Source organism: Natator depressus, chromosome 14 (assembly GCF_965152275.1).
Source record: "Natator depressus isolate rNatDep1 chromosome 14, rNatDep2.hap1, whole genome shotgun sequence".
Taxonomy (NCBI): domain Eukaryota; kingdom Metazoa; phylum Chordata; order Testudines; family Cheloniidae; genus Natator; species Natator depressus.
This window is the reverse complement of record NC_134247.1, coordinates 19,471,150-19,486,481: the sequence shown is the minus strand read 5'-3', so window position 1 is coordinate 19,486,481 and position 15,332 is coordinate 19,471,150. Positions and strand designations below refer to the sequence as shown.

The window sequence follows — 15,332 nt, the reverse complement described above, 5'->3', positions numbered from 1 at the left end:
GTCCCCTCCCACTTCCCACCCCGACTGCACCGCTCAGAACCCCCAACCCAGCCAACACTCCCTGCTACCTGTCCCCGCCCCAACCGCCCCCCCAGGACACCACCCCCATCCAACCCCCAGCTCCATGTCCCCGACCCCTATCCACCGCCCCCCACCCGCTGACAGGCCCCCGGGACTCCCACGTCTATCCAACTCCCCCGTTCCCCATCCCCAGAACCTCTGCCCCATCCAACGCACCCCGTTCCCCATCCCCGACTGCCCCATCCAACCCCCCTGCTCCATGTCCCCTGACTGCCCCCCAGAACCCCTTGCCCCTTATCCAACCCCCCCACTCCCTTACCATGCCACTCAGAGTGGCAGGACTGGCAGCCACACTGCGGCATGGCTGCAGGGGAGGGGGAACAGCCGGGGAGCGGCTGGGGGCTAGCCTCCCAGGCCAGGAGCTCAGGGGCTGGGCAGGATGGTCCTGCAGGCCAAATGTGGCCTGCAGGCCGTAGTTTGCCCACCTCTGATCTACAGTGATATGAAGCAGCTATTAGCAGCTTTCAGCAACACTACATAACAATAATCAAGGACCCAAAATGAAGGAAAATGGCATTTCCCATAAATTAAGGATTTAGTTAAGGTTTTAATAATCTATAACTCTTATATAGATGTCAATTCTAGAAAACAGAAAATGATGGAGTAACCAAAAACTTGTGTCACTTCACAAATATATATAATTTACTTTCCTATCTTATCCTTTTGCCCACCCAGTCAATAATGTAAATAAACCTTTTTGAAAATCAGAACACAATACTGACCCACATAAAAATGAAATCTATTCTGGAAACAAAATTTGCTGAGGCATATTTAGAGCTACTGTTAAAAATCTCAACAGGATTAGGCTTCACTTAGCATTACAATCAAGAGAAAGCTACTTAAGCCAAACAAAAATGACCAAAGGTACCCAAAGACTTTCTCTGCACAATCTGTAAACATTCTCTAAATACGCAACAAAGCTACTGTATCGAGAACCTTATTTTTCCTTTTTGCTTTGTCATTCACAAGGAAAGAAATCTCCAAGGTAAATATGGCCAGGAGTTAAAGTAATAGGAACACAGCCCTACCCTAGAAATATTTCCCCACACGCACCAACTATTTACATGCCTATGTCATTTCAAGTATAGTTTAAAAGCAACAAAAATACCCTGAGGCTATGCACCTGTTTTTAGTTTGTTATTAAATTGCATTTCAGGATCCTAAATTAGTATTTCTGATCACTGTATTACAAGCTACACAGTGGGCTTTGAAGATTTATATCAGTTTATTTCATATTTGAACATAAGAGCTGCCATACTGAGTCAGACTGTGGTCCATCTTGCCCAGTATCCTGTCCCAGACAGCTTACATTAGTAGTAGGGAAATTTTCAAGCACATGATTGAGCCCTAAATAACTTATGAAGTGCAAACACTACAGAGTGAACTCTGGACCTCAAAAAGGTAGTCAGTAGCAATATAGTTACCATCATAAACATCACTTTATACAGGTACTAAATCTGTATAAAAAATCATTAATTTTCAAATATACCCAGTTCTGCTCAAACAGCTATCACGACAAACTAGTCTAGATTGTCTCTATGTTTACTAAAGAAAGATCATTGCAGCAAGCTACTTAGGCCCATTTCATCACAACCCCAGCTGTGTGGACACTTCTGCTACATCATCTGCCATCTACCACCAAGTCCCCAAGACCATGAGGAAGCCATTCTGCAGAATTTGGGGCAGATTACTAGACCAACCATTAGCCACAGCACCATCTTCTACTCATCAAAATACTCAACTCTTCCATCTTTGTATGATCTTAGCACAATGTAATTATATTCTGATTACAGCTTCTGGACACTACCATAAGAGAAATACATTATTTCTGTGCAGAAATACAGGCAAGAGCAAATGCTGTTTCAAGCAACAAACTCCTGCAGAGTTATAATGAACAAAGGGGACTCAAGCCAAGGGCAGTACAATTCCTGCAGGAGTACAGATGGGTAGCTGTTCATGAAACTCTGCGGTTGCCCTTTTCCATGGATCTCCTTGATGTCTGGATTTTGGAGGTCTACTTTCACCCTCATCTTCTCCACAGCACCCCTAAATCCTCCAATTTAGAACAATTTTCTGAAAAGTCCTTGAGATGAAACTTGGATTTTGTAGTCCCTCCATTCTGGCCTCACACCACAGGCTTCTCCATGAGAGAAAGTGAACCAGCCTTTAAGTTTCACATCCTCAATGGCCACTGTGAAAGTTTTATCCTGTCCCCTCAGGAAATGCAACTAAAAGGTACCTCCCCTTATATATACACAAGCAGCAGCAAGTAATTAATAGGTGAGCAATTTTAAGTTATATAATATTGGGGGATATTGCTCTCAGGGAAGGAAGAAAGGAAGACCCTTCTAGACATAGAAAGGAGAGCAGGGAAACTCAAAATATTTTAGAGGATTTTTTAAAACTGTTCAGCACATACCATTTAAAGGAAACTTTTATTTTCCTATAGCCAATTTAAAAAATTCAAGTTGACAGTTTCTCTGTAATGCTTTCCTTCATGTCACATTCTCTGAAAGGTGAACAGTGGAATAAAACATGCACCACTTTTCCTACAAAGATTTTGCTAAATAAATAAGTGCTGAACTACTTTATTCCCTACTTTCCAGTAGAGAATCACTCCAGCACTAGTTGCAGCAGTGAAGGAAGGCTACCACTTACAGTATATATGCAAGTGTTAATAAAATCATTGAGACAGCTCTGCTGTAGGTTATACTAGAAAACCTGATGGCTGCTGTCTCTTTTCAAAAGGCAAATTACACTAAAGGTAGGTCTACACTGCAATTAGACACCTGTAGCTGGCCCATGCCAGCTGACTTGGGCTCATGGGGCTTGGGCTAAGGGGCTGTTTAGCTGCGGTGCAGGCGTTCAGGCTCAGGCTGGAGCCTGAGCTCTGGGACCTTCCCACCTTGCAGGGTCCCAAGGCTCAAGCTACACCATAATTAAACAACCCCTTAGCCCAAGCCCCACAAGCCTGAGTCAGCTGGCACGGGCCAGCTGCTGGTTTTTATTTGCAGTGTAGACATACCCTTACACAAATATTACTGTGAATGTTCAAAAGAATAACCCTGCATCTACTCTAAGTCTTGAGTTATTGGATTATTCAGTAATAGGAGGTTAATTCACTATAATTACCAGCAATTAATAGAATGAAATAGTCATTGTAGTGGGTCTACAGCACGATGCGCTACATAAAGAACATATTTTTCTTGTCTATTCCTATGAATGGATCTTTCTATGTTCTAATATATATATGTATATTCCAATATACACTGCACATAATTATGTGCTGTACTTAGAGCTCCTTTTGAAAAGCATCCAAAAGTTCCTGCTGGTACATAATGCAGTGACTCACCTGCTTAATAGGGTTGGAGGCTCTGAGCACATAACACCAAGCTCCATGCTTTGCATTGGTGACCCACTCACTTCATGGAACAGTCTAAAAGGAACTAGGTATTGTCTTTGAAGACCTAATGGTCTGGGACCAGCTATAGATGAGATTATCTCCCCATATCTTGTTTCATTTATTGATACTGGCTAGATCACTACTGCTATCAGTTCCTGAAGTCTTTAGGACCAGTGGTAGGGCACTCAAGTTGGGTGCTGTACCTAGAGAATCAGCTTTCCTTGAGGTCCACAGCAGCTCTGAGTTTAGCAAGCTCTGGACACAAGGAAAGGCTTCCTTCCCATCCCTTAACTGCACCAACACAAGTAGGCAGCAGTGACACAAGGCTGACAAACATTTGTTGTTTTTAATATAACTACAAGACAACTAGTTAACACTAGAGCAGGTGTTATATAAATGCTAATGTTCAACCAGACAATTCATTTTTAAAATCTCTGTCCACCTAAAGAAACCGCAACTTAACAGCTAGCATGTTTTCACCAGGAGATAAAATGGTCATGGTTGTAGAGATGCAGTAAGTCAGAAAGATCAAAAGATTTCTTTTGCACAAACAAAAAATACAATACAGGGACCAATAAAACCTTCCACTAAATTATTATGCTCCCGTAAAAGATGTTCTAGACATATTTTTCTCCTCAAAATAAACAAACACCCATATCACTTTCTCCCAGCAAATTATGCTTTAAGATGCCAGGTAGAACAACCACCAAGTTGTGAGAACTCCAAATAAACGTGTTCTTAGATGCCCAAGAGATCTTCCAGCAGAGCTACGGAAAACCTGACTTGATATTCCAGATATTTCTGACATAAAAAACAAAAGAAAAACTTTCCAGCTTTCTTTATACATCATAAACAAAAACAAAAACCAAGCACAGGCCCAATTTTTAAAAGAAATCCTTTTTGTATCACCATTAAATAACTTAAAATGTACAAGATTTATTTTCCCGGGAAAATAAAAGGCATTTTAATTGCATGGTGGTCTCAAAAAAGTAGCATGCATATTTTCTCCTGGCATATAGCATCGGTTGTTTATATGTATAAGGTAAAGTGATGGACTCAGAACAACTCTGAAATCCTAGAGCACACATTGGATGGTTTTAAAAATTAAAAAAAAGATTAAAAGTGAAAAATTAAATTTCGCTCCAATGAAAGGAGAATGGAAAAGAAAAGAGAAGGAGAAGTCAGAGAGTAAACAGAGAGCAAATAAGATTATTTAGATTCAGTTTTCTTGCCTTTAAGCAGGAAAAACATCACGGCACGTCATTCTTAGAAAAATATGATACAAAGGAAACAATTAATATGCTTCGTTTTCCTTCTATTTAGAAAATTTTAAGGTCAGCAACAAATAATATTGAACGTAAGGAAGCTGCCTATTGGATGCACCAGGTAATCATAAAGTTACGCCATGTTCCTTCCACTTTAATAAGAACATAAAATATATGCCAACTTAACCAACTTGTTGAAAGGTATGTAGCTCCCTCTCCCTTAAGTAATTATGCCACCTACAAATTAGAGAAAAGCACTGCCATATAACTAATGATCTGACTGTCAAGTCTGGTTTTGTTATTTTAGAAACAACATGGTGTATGGTACAAACAAAAACTAGTTTTAGTAATCATGAAGGGGGGAAAAAAAAAACCACCATACACAAACGCACCTCACCTTCCAATTGTCTACATATCCCATTTAGGCCTGGCCTTTATGAGATTATGAATCAGTACTACCTCTGGGACATACACCCCAAGCTATACAAATCATCACTATTAAGGGTGGCCTGACTGCTTGGCAACAAGCACGTCCTGCTGTCAAACAGGAGACACAAGTTTGAAGCTATCCTCCAGCTCTAATAAACCAAGATGAACAAGGATAATCCCAACGTTCAGAGGGAGGCAAGAAAACAGCATATTCTATCACTCTGGAGCAACCCCTAGAGGTGAAACGAATAATATCCAGAAAACTATCAGCTATGTCAGCCTCTGGGCTAGGTACAGTAACGTAGACAAAACATTAAGATGAAAAACAGTCAGAATAATGGTCCTCACCAAAACGAAAAGATTATTTAATGTACTATACATGTAATTTATGGTAAAGTAACTCAATTATGACCCTTATTTTATTCCTCATATAATTTCTGTTTCCATCAGATGGGAAACTAGCATATTTCAGAAATGTGTTCCTTCAGTAGAGCATTCACATTTACCTCTATATAGCTATATGTAGCACATTTGAACTTGCTGTTTAGTACATTGTCATGCAAACTTCAATATGTAGCAATTTTATGCAGAGTGATGGAAACAGTACAGATTTTACAAGTTCTCTAAATTTTGATCAACTGAAAGCTAAGTTTGTATTCATCTACTTTCAAACTTCAGACTTGGTGATTTTTAAAATCTTTGAGTTGAGTGGCCCTGTACAAAGACTCCGTAAGTACATAAGAAAGAACTAGAGCGGTCTCATTACCTCCGAATAGCATAACTATAATCAGACAGTAAAGCAAGAGAATAACTGAACCTTTTGCAATAGACAATCCTTAAAATCATGTCCTCATGCAATATATTATATTAAAAGTTCTTGGTTTGAAGTATAAGAATATTTTAATAGCAAAACTTTACCACCAGGAATTGCTACAGTCTGGCTCTACACCACACTCGACATGGCATTCAAATTATTCTTGTGTGAAACTCTGCACAACAACTAATTCAAAGGGTAACATACATTAATAGGAACACAGGAAACAGATCCAGGGAAAAGCAGAAGTTATAGCGTGCTGTCCCCTACAAGAAGTTTGAAGGTACAAGCAACGTTTTAAAACCATTGGGGGCAGAGGGAATTTATCTGCCTAACTCATGTCCATGTTAACGACAGAGGTCAAGGGATGAGAGTAAATGAGCACATACAGATTTTAACGACTACAACTTTAGTATCAGCAGCCCAAGACAGCATAAAGGCTTGGCAAGAAACGAAGCAGGCGTCCGATACTTAAAATTTTGAACTTCAAACTAATCACTCTGAAAACTGCCATAAAAAGTTTAATTAAACAAGTTGTTTATTTGAGAAAGAGAAAGGGGAAAAGTTGCAAAGGTGACACAATGGGAAATTGGAACACTTAACCCCATCAAGAAGGGGACAGGGATATTACTGCAGTGAAGAGGCCAGTGGCCTCCCTATCTACAGGGTTTGGAAAGATATGCCCCTCTCTCTTTCCCCCCACTTCATTCTCCTTATACTTGTGCAGCTTTTTTTTTTTTTTATAGCCCTGAACTAAGCAATTTTATTTTAAAAGATAAAATCCCTAAGAGCAATAGACAGTCCCAAAATCACTAATTATCTTTTAACACCAAAACTCTGAAACAAAAATATAAAAAGACTTGGGCAATGTTTACACCAAATATTTATTTTTGTGCCTCTGGGTCAGAAAGGACAGTGTAGCAGAGCTGTCTCTTCCCTGAGGCATAATTCATATAAGTGTGAAACTATTACCAAGCAATCCTTACACTAGAGGCAGCTCAGGGAAATGCCCTGTTCTTAGATACAAATAAATGTAGTTCTTAAGGTTCCCAAGTTTCATCAAATCACTGTGTAGGGTGTTTTATTTTTAATTATTATTCACGTTTGCATCTTGAGTCACTGATAAATCAAATTAAATAAGGTTTAATAAGTTTCAATGCCCTAAGCTACTTAACATTATGTCAATCTTTGTCACGCAAGAACTGGGAGTGCTACACCCTGCAGCAATAACTAAAAGGCTACTTGATATAATGGTAGGTTTAAAAGCAAACTTTCAGACCAAGATAATTTAGAATGCAGATCCTTGAAATACGTTAGATGTTTCCATAAATTAAGATTTTAAAAATCATTTCCTCATAATTCAGCTTTTGTGACCTTGCCTATTCTATATAAATAGAAAATCATATATACATACACAGTACATTTTAATCTACAGGAAAATTTAAAAAACGTTTTTAAAAACTAAGTGTGACATACTGCAAGCAGTGCTTCCTGCTAGGGCACACCTGTTGTGAAATGATGTATTACTGTCAGCAGGTGTAAAAAAAACCAAGCCCCTCAGTGGAATTTAGATGTGTAATGCAGAGTGCATGTTTCAACAAGAATCATGACACAATAGTACCTGCTCCATTTAAAATGCTGAGTTAGATTAAACAGTAACATAACCAGTCACTGAAATTTAAACCCATGAAGAGGCAGACTAAACAGAAGCAATGTAAAACTCCCCCATTTGTGTGTGATCAGTGGAATATTCTTATAGCCAAAGTTTTCCCACACACAAAGAGAAAGTTTTTGCAGTAGGTGGAGGATTCACTATAACTAGAATTGAAACTTGCACACTGCAATGCACTGAAACAATTTGTGAGTTTCATTCTAATTCAAAACAGTCTTGCCATATCCAAGCCAACTAAAAGCAAGTTCCAAAGTACATTCTTTGAATACCAATCTCCAAAAGCATTTTCATCATCTTCCCAGTGATATCATAAACCAGGAGAGTAGTTTGCCTCACTTGACAAACAAGAGCCTAGATGTAATGCTAGATTACTCTTCTCCAGAGAATATGCAAAAACCTATGACTTCTATGTAGAAGAAATATTTAAGACTAGTTTGTGTGTCTCTCTTTCTCTCTCTTTATATATATATACACACATATATATATACACACACACACACACACACACACAAGCTCTATGTTTGGGACACCACACAGCTGCCCTACCACAGAAGCAGCCCAGGGAAGGAATTGTCCTTCTCTCACCCTTGCTCCAGAAGGGTAATAAATTTCTGACCATCCCTTACCAGAATCAATTACTATCATGCTAATTCAGCATGACTGGGGAGTGGTCTTTGCTCATTTATTTGGGATGGGACAGACTCACGGTCAAGAGAAACTGTGCAGGTGGGGCTATCATCACAAAATAAGAGTCAAAAAGGATAGCATAAAGATTTCTGGAGATTATTAAGCAATCTCAGTGCTCACATGCCAAGGCTGCATTTTGTTCCACGCCACCCAGTAATGATTTATTGAATATCATTTATACAAAATTCTAACTAGGGTGAATAGTACGAAGAAATCTATATAGCCTCTCCAAGGGAGAAGGAAAACCTATATTTTGACTCATGATTTTACTTTAACAGGTGTGCAGTATAAACAAAGTACAGCTTCCTAAGATGAATTTCCTGAAAGAAATACTCATTTACTCATATTCTACTCTACTTTTAAGATATTAATATTTTTTCACAAAACCTCTCTTCCTTTTGAGTCCGTTTGTTTCTCATTTCTATAATTGATATTAAACCTTTTCTTGCCTTCAATCCTGAAGGGTTTAAGGGCATTTTAAACAATTAATGCCAATAATGATTTGAATGTAAATTACCAACAGTAGAACACACACGACATAAATTTGCCAAACACTTGCTCCCTTCCCAGAAGGGGAAGAAAATAAATCATATCAAACCTGTTGCTTCCAGGGATTAAATCATACTCTGGTTTCGATTCTACTTGTTAAGTGTTCACCTGTTTCGCTTAACACGCATTAATGAACAGGTGGATAAAGCCAAAGCCAAACCCAAACTCAAAGGAATGACAAAACACTAATGTAATATACACCCTGCAAGTTTCATCATGCACCTCAGAACAGTCTACAGTCTGCTTTTCCAGGTCTGACAAGGAGATGATGAAACACTGTTCTCTAACTCTTTTGAAAAAGCACTGCAATGCATACGGAGCAATACTTCCCCTTTCTTGAACAACAAGGCTTAACACAAGTTATTCTAAATGTAGCTCAGGGTCATTTTTTCTGAATTGGGGATGCAAGTGAAGACCAAAAAAAGTCAACTACAGCCCCACAAACTTGCTTCAATATTTAGTAATGCACCACAACAAACATACAGCGCTGTTATTTGGGAGTGGCAAATTTATGCAAGTTATGTAAAGTCTCACTGCATGTTAGCAAATCCTGAATCCAATAAGACTATGCAACACCACACTTTATTTAATGGCACTTATGTTACTTCAGCTTTGATGAAAAACAGCCAACCAAAACAAAAAACACACTCCAAAATATTTGGGCACCAAAAACACCAGACACAATACATTGTATATTGTAAAATGTTGCATCAAGCATGTATGTCACCCTTAAAGTTATCTATATGTAATAAGGATAAACCACAAACACGATCTTATTTACATAGGACATCTTGGACATTTGTACATATGAAAGGAGTGTGCAATCACCCAAAAGATCATTGACAAAGAGCATGGTTACAGTTAGACATGATATGAAATTAATATACGATTCATAGGAGAAAAAAATATTTTAGTCTTTAATGTCAATCTTGGAATAAACCCCTTCAATTTATGGGCTCTGTTAGTACTATTTAATGCAAGTAATGTCACTGGAGGAAGCAACAGCTGAAAAACAGGCTAATGCAAAAATACTACATAACATGTGTTTTCTTTTTTGGATTATTCAAAGACAGTCTAAATAAAATAGCCTGTTAAAAATAGTTAGATCATTATTCCAGTTCAACAGAACACTGGGCAAAGACTGTCACAAATCACTAGCAATTTTAGATATCCAATCTGAATGATCTTACAGGGGACACAGACTTTTGAAAATCCTGGCCTTTCCGTTTTGGACATTGTCAGTTAATATCACTATTACGCCACTTTTTTAGCTTTTTGTACCAAACCAGAAATAAATGGTGAATTAGGAAATGACCACTTTGTATTCAAATGCATATTTTAAAAATTAGGATGGGTACCAACTTTTATATTCTATTTTATCTGCCAATGGCAAAAAAAAAAAAAAAAAAAAGTAATTCCCCAATGATAGAACCTGCACTAAGGAAGTCATGTATTTAGAAGTGTTCTAATAGAAACCCAAATGACATATACAAACAAAATTCTGGAAGTCTTAAAAATTTAACAGGAATGTATTTTAGTACCAGCAATAGCACATTGTGGAACAAAACACTATAAATGCATTAATTTACTCGGACGATCTTTTATAGCATCAACAGTGTTTACCAGGGCCTGAAGCATGCCATCCATTACAATAGTCCCCTCCATGGTCTGGAAGGAGGACTTAGATAATGTTGAAAGGGCCCAGTCCAGGAAGTCTGCCATTCTTTTTTGTTTGACATCAGGGCGGGTAATAAACCTGTCACAGAAAAACACATTGCAAGTTACCCATTCAGAGCAATCCAATTAGTAACTATTTTTCCTTGCTACCCAAACTGATTTCAGTTCCTAAAGGCAACAGTCAAATGGACATTTTCCAAGACATTTTTGGTATGAACATTCCAAATGTCAGATGTTTAACCCTACCATTTCCAAATGAAGTCCTAACCTATAGTATTTCATTTCAATGCACCATCCTGTAACTGGAATTAAGAAATGTATCAATTTAACTGTCGGGAACTACAAATTGTTAGATTTTTCAGGAATCCCCAAAAAGATGCTTTCCATTATTTTTCGTTTCAATTTTATGGGAAGCCACTGCACTCAAACACAACAAAATGATCAACCTCTGCAAATTTGAAGAATTTGATCAAAAATTCTAAGATGTGTCACTACTGCTCAGTGTTAATCACCAGCAGTTTAGTCATGTTAGTCTTAGATATTGCAAGTAATATATCTGTAGCACCTTTATTTGAGCATCTAAAAAACCTTTTATGATTTAATCCTCACCACATCCTGAGAGATATAGTAATATACCCATTTTACAGAGAAACAGACAGACTCAGAAAAGTCACAACAACTTCCCTAAGGCCACAAAGCAAAGTATCCACTGTCCCACAGACAGATGGATTCCAGGGGTCCTGGTTCCCTGATCTGTACACTAACCATGTGATCAAATTCCCTCCCAAGTAAAATGTAAAGCAAAGAGTCACTGGAATTTATCTCCAAAGGATAATTTTGCTAATGATACAACCTTACATTAAGAATCAATAGATCCAACTGTGTATCAAAATATATTCAGAATGTTCTCCAGTTCAATTATCTGGTATTTGTTATGAGTGCATATCCATATGCAAATTAGGTTTTAACTGAAAAGGTGGTGCGGGACTGACAACAAGGGGGCAGAATAGAACCCTGCACAGAAACACAGGGCTTCTTTGTGGTGTCATCCTGTTAGCAGGTGCTTGAAACTTACATTAATGTACTGTATTACTGGCAAGTCATATTGGACATTAGATTCAGTCCAACTATTAAACTACTCTCTTTTCATGAATAACTCATCTTTATGAATGCCTTATAGTCCAAAGGGGTGGATGGAATTTAAAAAAAAAAAAAAATGGGGTGGGGGGGAGGATTAAAAAAGATGCAGATTAGCTCTTTTGAAGAGCTAGGTTTGTTTTTTTGGGAAGTGGCAGGGTGGGAGTGCACATTCAAAATTGACTAGAACAGGAGTCGGCAACCTGCGGCTCCGGAGCCAGATGCAGATCTTTGGCTGCCCCCTGGTGGGCAGCCGTTTTCTGAGGAGGTACAAGGTGCAGGCTCTGGCCGGAAGGCGCTTACCACAGGCAGCTCCCAGTCGGCGACACAGCAAGGCTCTGGCCCCCATGCTGCTCCCAGAAGCGGCTGACTGCTGGCACATCGCTGCGCGCCCCTTCGGGGGGAGGGGGGCAACAGGTCTCCGTGCGCTGCCCGCACCCGCAAGCACTGCCCACACAGCTCCTATTGGCCAATTCCTGGCCAATGGGAACTGTGAGGATGGTGTTGAGGGCAACATGCGGCGCCACCTCCCCCACACAGCATGCAGAGACGTGCCAGCAGCCAGCCGCTTCCAGGAGCAGCGTGAGGCCAGAGCCTTGCTGTGCTGCCGACAGGGAGCGCCTGTGGCAAATGCCTCCCGGCCAGAGCCTGCACCCCGCACCCTCACCCACACCCCAACCCCCTGTCCCAGGTGAGAACCCCTTCCTGCACCCAAACTCCCTCCCAGAGCCCCCATCCCCTCCTGCACTCCAGCCCCCTCCTGTTTATATTCAAATTCAAATGGCAGAAGTCGCATTACAAGTATTGGTGAGTAGTAATAACTTTAATTTGTTTAATTATAATTAGTTGATAAATTCTAACTCTACAAGTAGCTTTGCGTGTGATACGGCTCTCGAAATATTTTGGTCAAAGACAAAAACCAAAAAAATGGCTCTTCTTCACTGAAAGGTTGCCAACCCCTGGACTAGAACAAGAAAACATGACAGGCTACTGTCAGTAGCCAATATACATCCACTGGCCTATTAGAAAGACAAGGTAGGTGAGGTAATATCTTTTATTGGACCAACTTCTGTTGATGAGAGAGACAAACTTTTGATCTTATAGCTCTGTGACAGAGAATTATTGTACCTTCCTTACAGGCCGGCTTATTTGGTGCTTGAACACGTGTTATATAGGATAAGTGGTTAGGATGTTCCAACATCCTATGTCTAATTCACTTTAAGGCTTCTTTGACAGTAAAAAAAAAAAACCAAAGAAAACAGCAGCACTACTTTTAGGGGGAGGGGAGAAGAAAGATGAGAAAAGTACTGTTACACAGAACAAAATTTAATGTTACTAGTCCATCTGCATGAATTTAGTGTTCCAAGAAGGTGCCAGATTAAAAGAACAGAAGACAGAAATCATCTCATAATCCACATAATATACTACGTAACCAGCAGCCGTAGGGAATGATTTTCCTCCCTTTCTGAATACTATACTAAAGACCACTCCTTACAGGCAAGAGAATGTAAGTCAAATTTCATTTTGTTGGCAGTACTGATGAAGACTGCTAAAAGCATCAACTGTGATAGACACCTCTCCTCTCAAACAGAAAGGAATATGCTTATTTCAGATAGGCCAAACAGCTGCCTTATGGCAATGACTTTTCATCACCATATATTGTGGCTACATTCATACAAGCATTCCATGTACTACTACCAATGCTGTAAGTCCACCCAGTACTGCCAATAGAAATCTTTTCAAGCTAAGAAATTAAAACACTTTCCATTTTGCCAAGATCAGCACAAGACTTACCTGGAAACCAGTACAGCAGCTGCATCTCGAGCCTTATCACTGACAACCAGGTAAGACTGAAGGTAAAAAGAAAATTAATTGTCAAAGAGTTTGCAGAGACAGAGTTAGTAATAAAACTACACAACAGGTTTGAAAATACGTACTTCTTAATGTTTACTCTTATGAACATTAGACTGAGCCAATGAAAGAAAGAAGTTTAAACAACTTTCCATTTAGCAAGCCACATGCCAGAAATCAAAGTTTCCATGTCAATGTCTTTGAAAGTGGGATCATCTTTTCTGTACTTTTGCATTAAAGCAATACAGACTAATGTCAATAACATCAGCTATTCATTTTTTGATGCTATTATAAAACCATCCTGAAGGGATTTGTAACTTAACCATTTCAATTTACATCAGGTTAAACTTTGTGTGAAAGTTTATCTACACAGATGCTACTTTTCAATCAAGCTGGCTGTAGCCTGTTGAGCACTTTTTCACGTCTATTTCACATATCATTGTTTGCTCTAGTCATAAACTCATTTCCCTTGGGACTGTAAATTGACTAACCTGGGTTTATAGCATGAAAACACTAGCCATTTACCTCTGAAATCAACTAGTCTAACAAAATATGCATTTATACTACATAGTCTTAAAATTAAATTGTCTACCAATTTAGAAGAATGAAAAACTTAATTTCCTTCTTACATTAAAGAATGGAAAAAACTGTATGCAGGATTTGCAACTGTGGACTAAACCCTTTCGTATTACAAAAGCAAAATAAGGCCTCAAAATTAAGAGGTCAAAATGTATCATATATAATAAAATACAGTGACATCTTTGTGTACAAAACCAAGCAGCACTTACTTTTGCTACTTTGAGTATGCGATCCATTATTGGCATTCGAGTGTGTCCTTCTTCAGAAAGGATATTTCCATCAAGACGAGCCAAATCAAAAGGTATCAGACATGTCATGGAGAGCCACAACAAGAGCATGTAGCGAGTCTCCCACGTCTAGGAAAAAAATATAATAAAACAAACTTTATTTGTTTGCTCCAAGTACGCTGTTGGAGCAAAGACACAACCCATGCTCTCAGGAGCGTGCAACCTAAGTATACAGGGAAAGCAATTCAGACGTGAGATGCCCTAGAATACCGAAGGAGAGAAGAGTGTGGCAGCACCCCAATTCTAAGAGCTACTGTGACACTGAGCCAGAAGGGGTTAAGCAACTAACAGGATAAAATGACCCAAATTCAACCTTTAGAGACATATTAGTAGATAGAAAAGGAGTACTTGTGGCACCTTAGAGAATAACCAATTTATTTAGTCTCTAAGGTGCCACAAGTACTCCTTTTCTTTTTGCGAATACAGACTAACACGGCTGCTACTCTGAAACCTGTCATATTAGTAGATAATGATTGTAATTTTTTGTGTGTTTACATACATATTGTTAGATGTTGACAACATAACCAGACAGTTCCTGTCTGTCACTATGTTCTATTGATTAAAAGATCAAAAGGGAATATTAACATTTTGATGAAGTTTGGGTGTAACATTATCATTGTCTTTATTTCTCTTTGAAGTCTGTAGTAAACTACCTGTAAATGGCTGGAGATGGGCAGTTGTCGTATGCTAATCAATGCAGCTAATTACCAGTGAAGAGGAAATAGGAAGTCTTACTTCAAAGTCACAATGCTTCACCCAAGGGATACCAGCTACCAAGAGGCTGCCAGAGAACTATAAAACAAACTCTAGGGCCCTGATCCTGTTATCTCAAATCTGCTTAAGCATTATCAAGGGAAGTTTCAGTCACAAGACTGAGGTCTCCGGCTCCAGTCTGGATCAC

General features: G+C 39.0%; 1 protein-coding gene across 6 annotated transcripts in view; it reads right to left on the bottom strand.

Annotated features, from left to right (window-relative positions):
- The window catches only part of LOC141998651 (tubulin-specific chaperone D-like), a 263,541-nt gene that overhangs the window by 215,659 nt on the left and 32,550 nt on the right, over positions 1-15,332 (bottom strand). For all 6 annotated transcript variants that reach the window (XM_074971510.1, XM_074971511.1, XM_074971515.1 and 3 more), the window contains 3 exons: positions 14,354-14,500; positions 13,509-13,564; positions 10,524-10,656 (listed from right to left, as the gene is read on the bottom strand). In XM_074971510.1, coding sequence (XP_074827611.1) covers positions 10,524-10,656; positions 13,509-13,564; positions 14,354-14,500 — 336 coding nt within the window. The remainder of the gene's footprint in view (positions 1-10,523; positions 10,657-13,508; positions 13,565-14,353; positions 14,501-15,332) is intronic.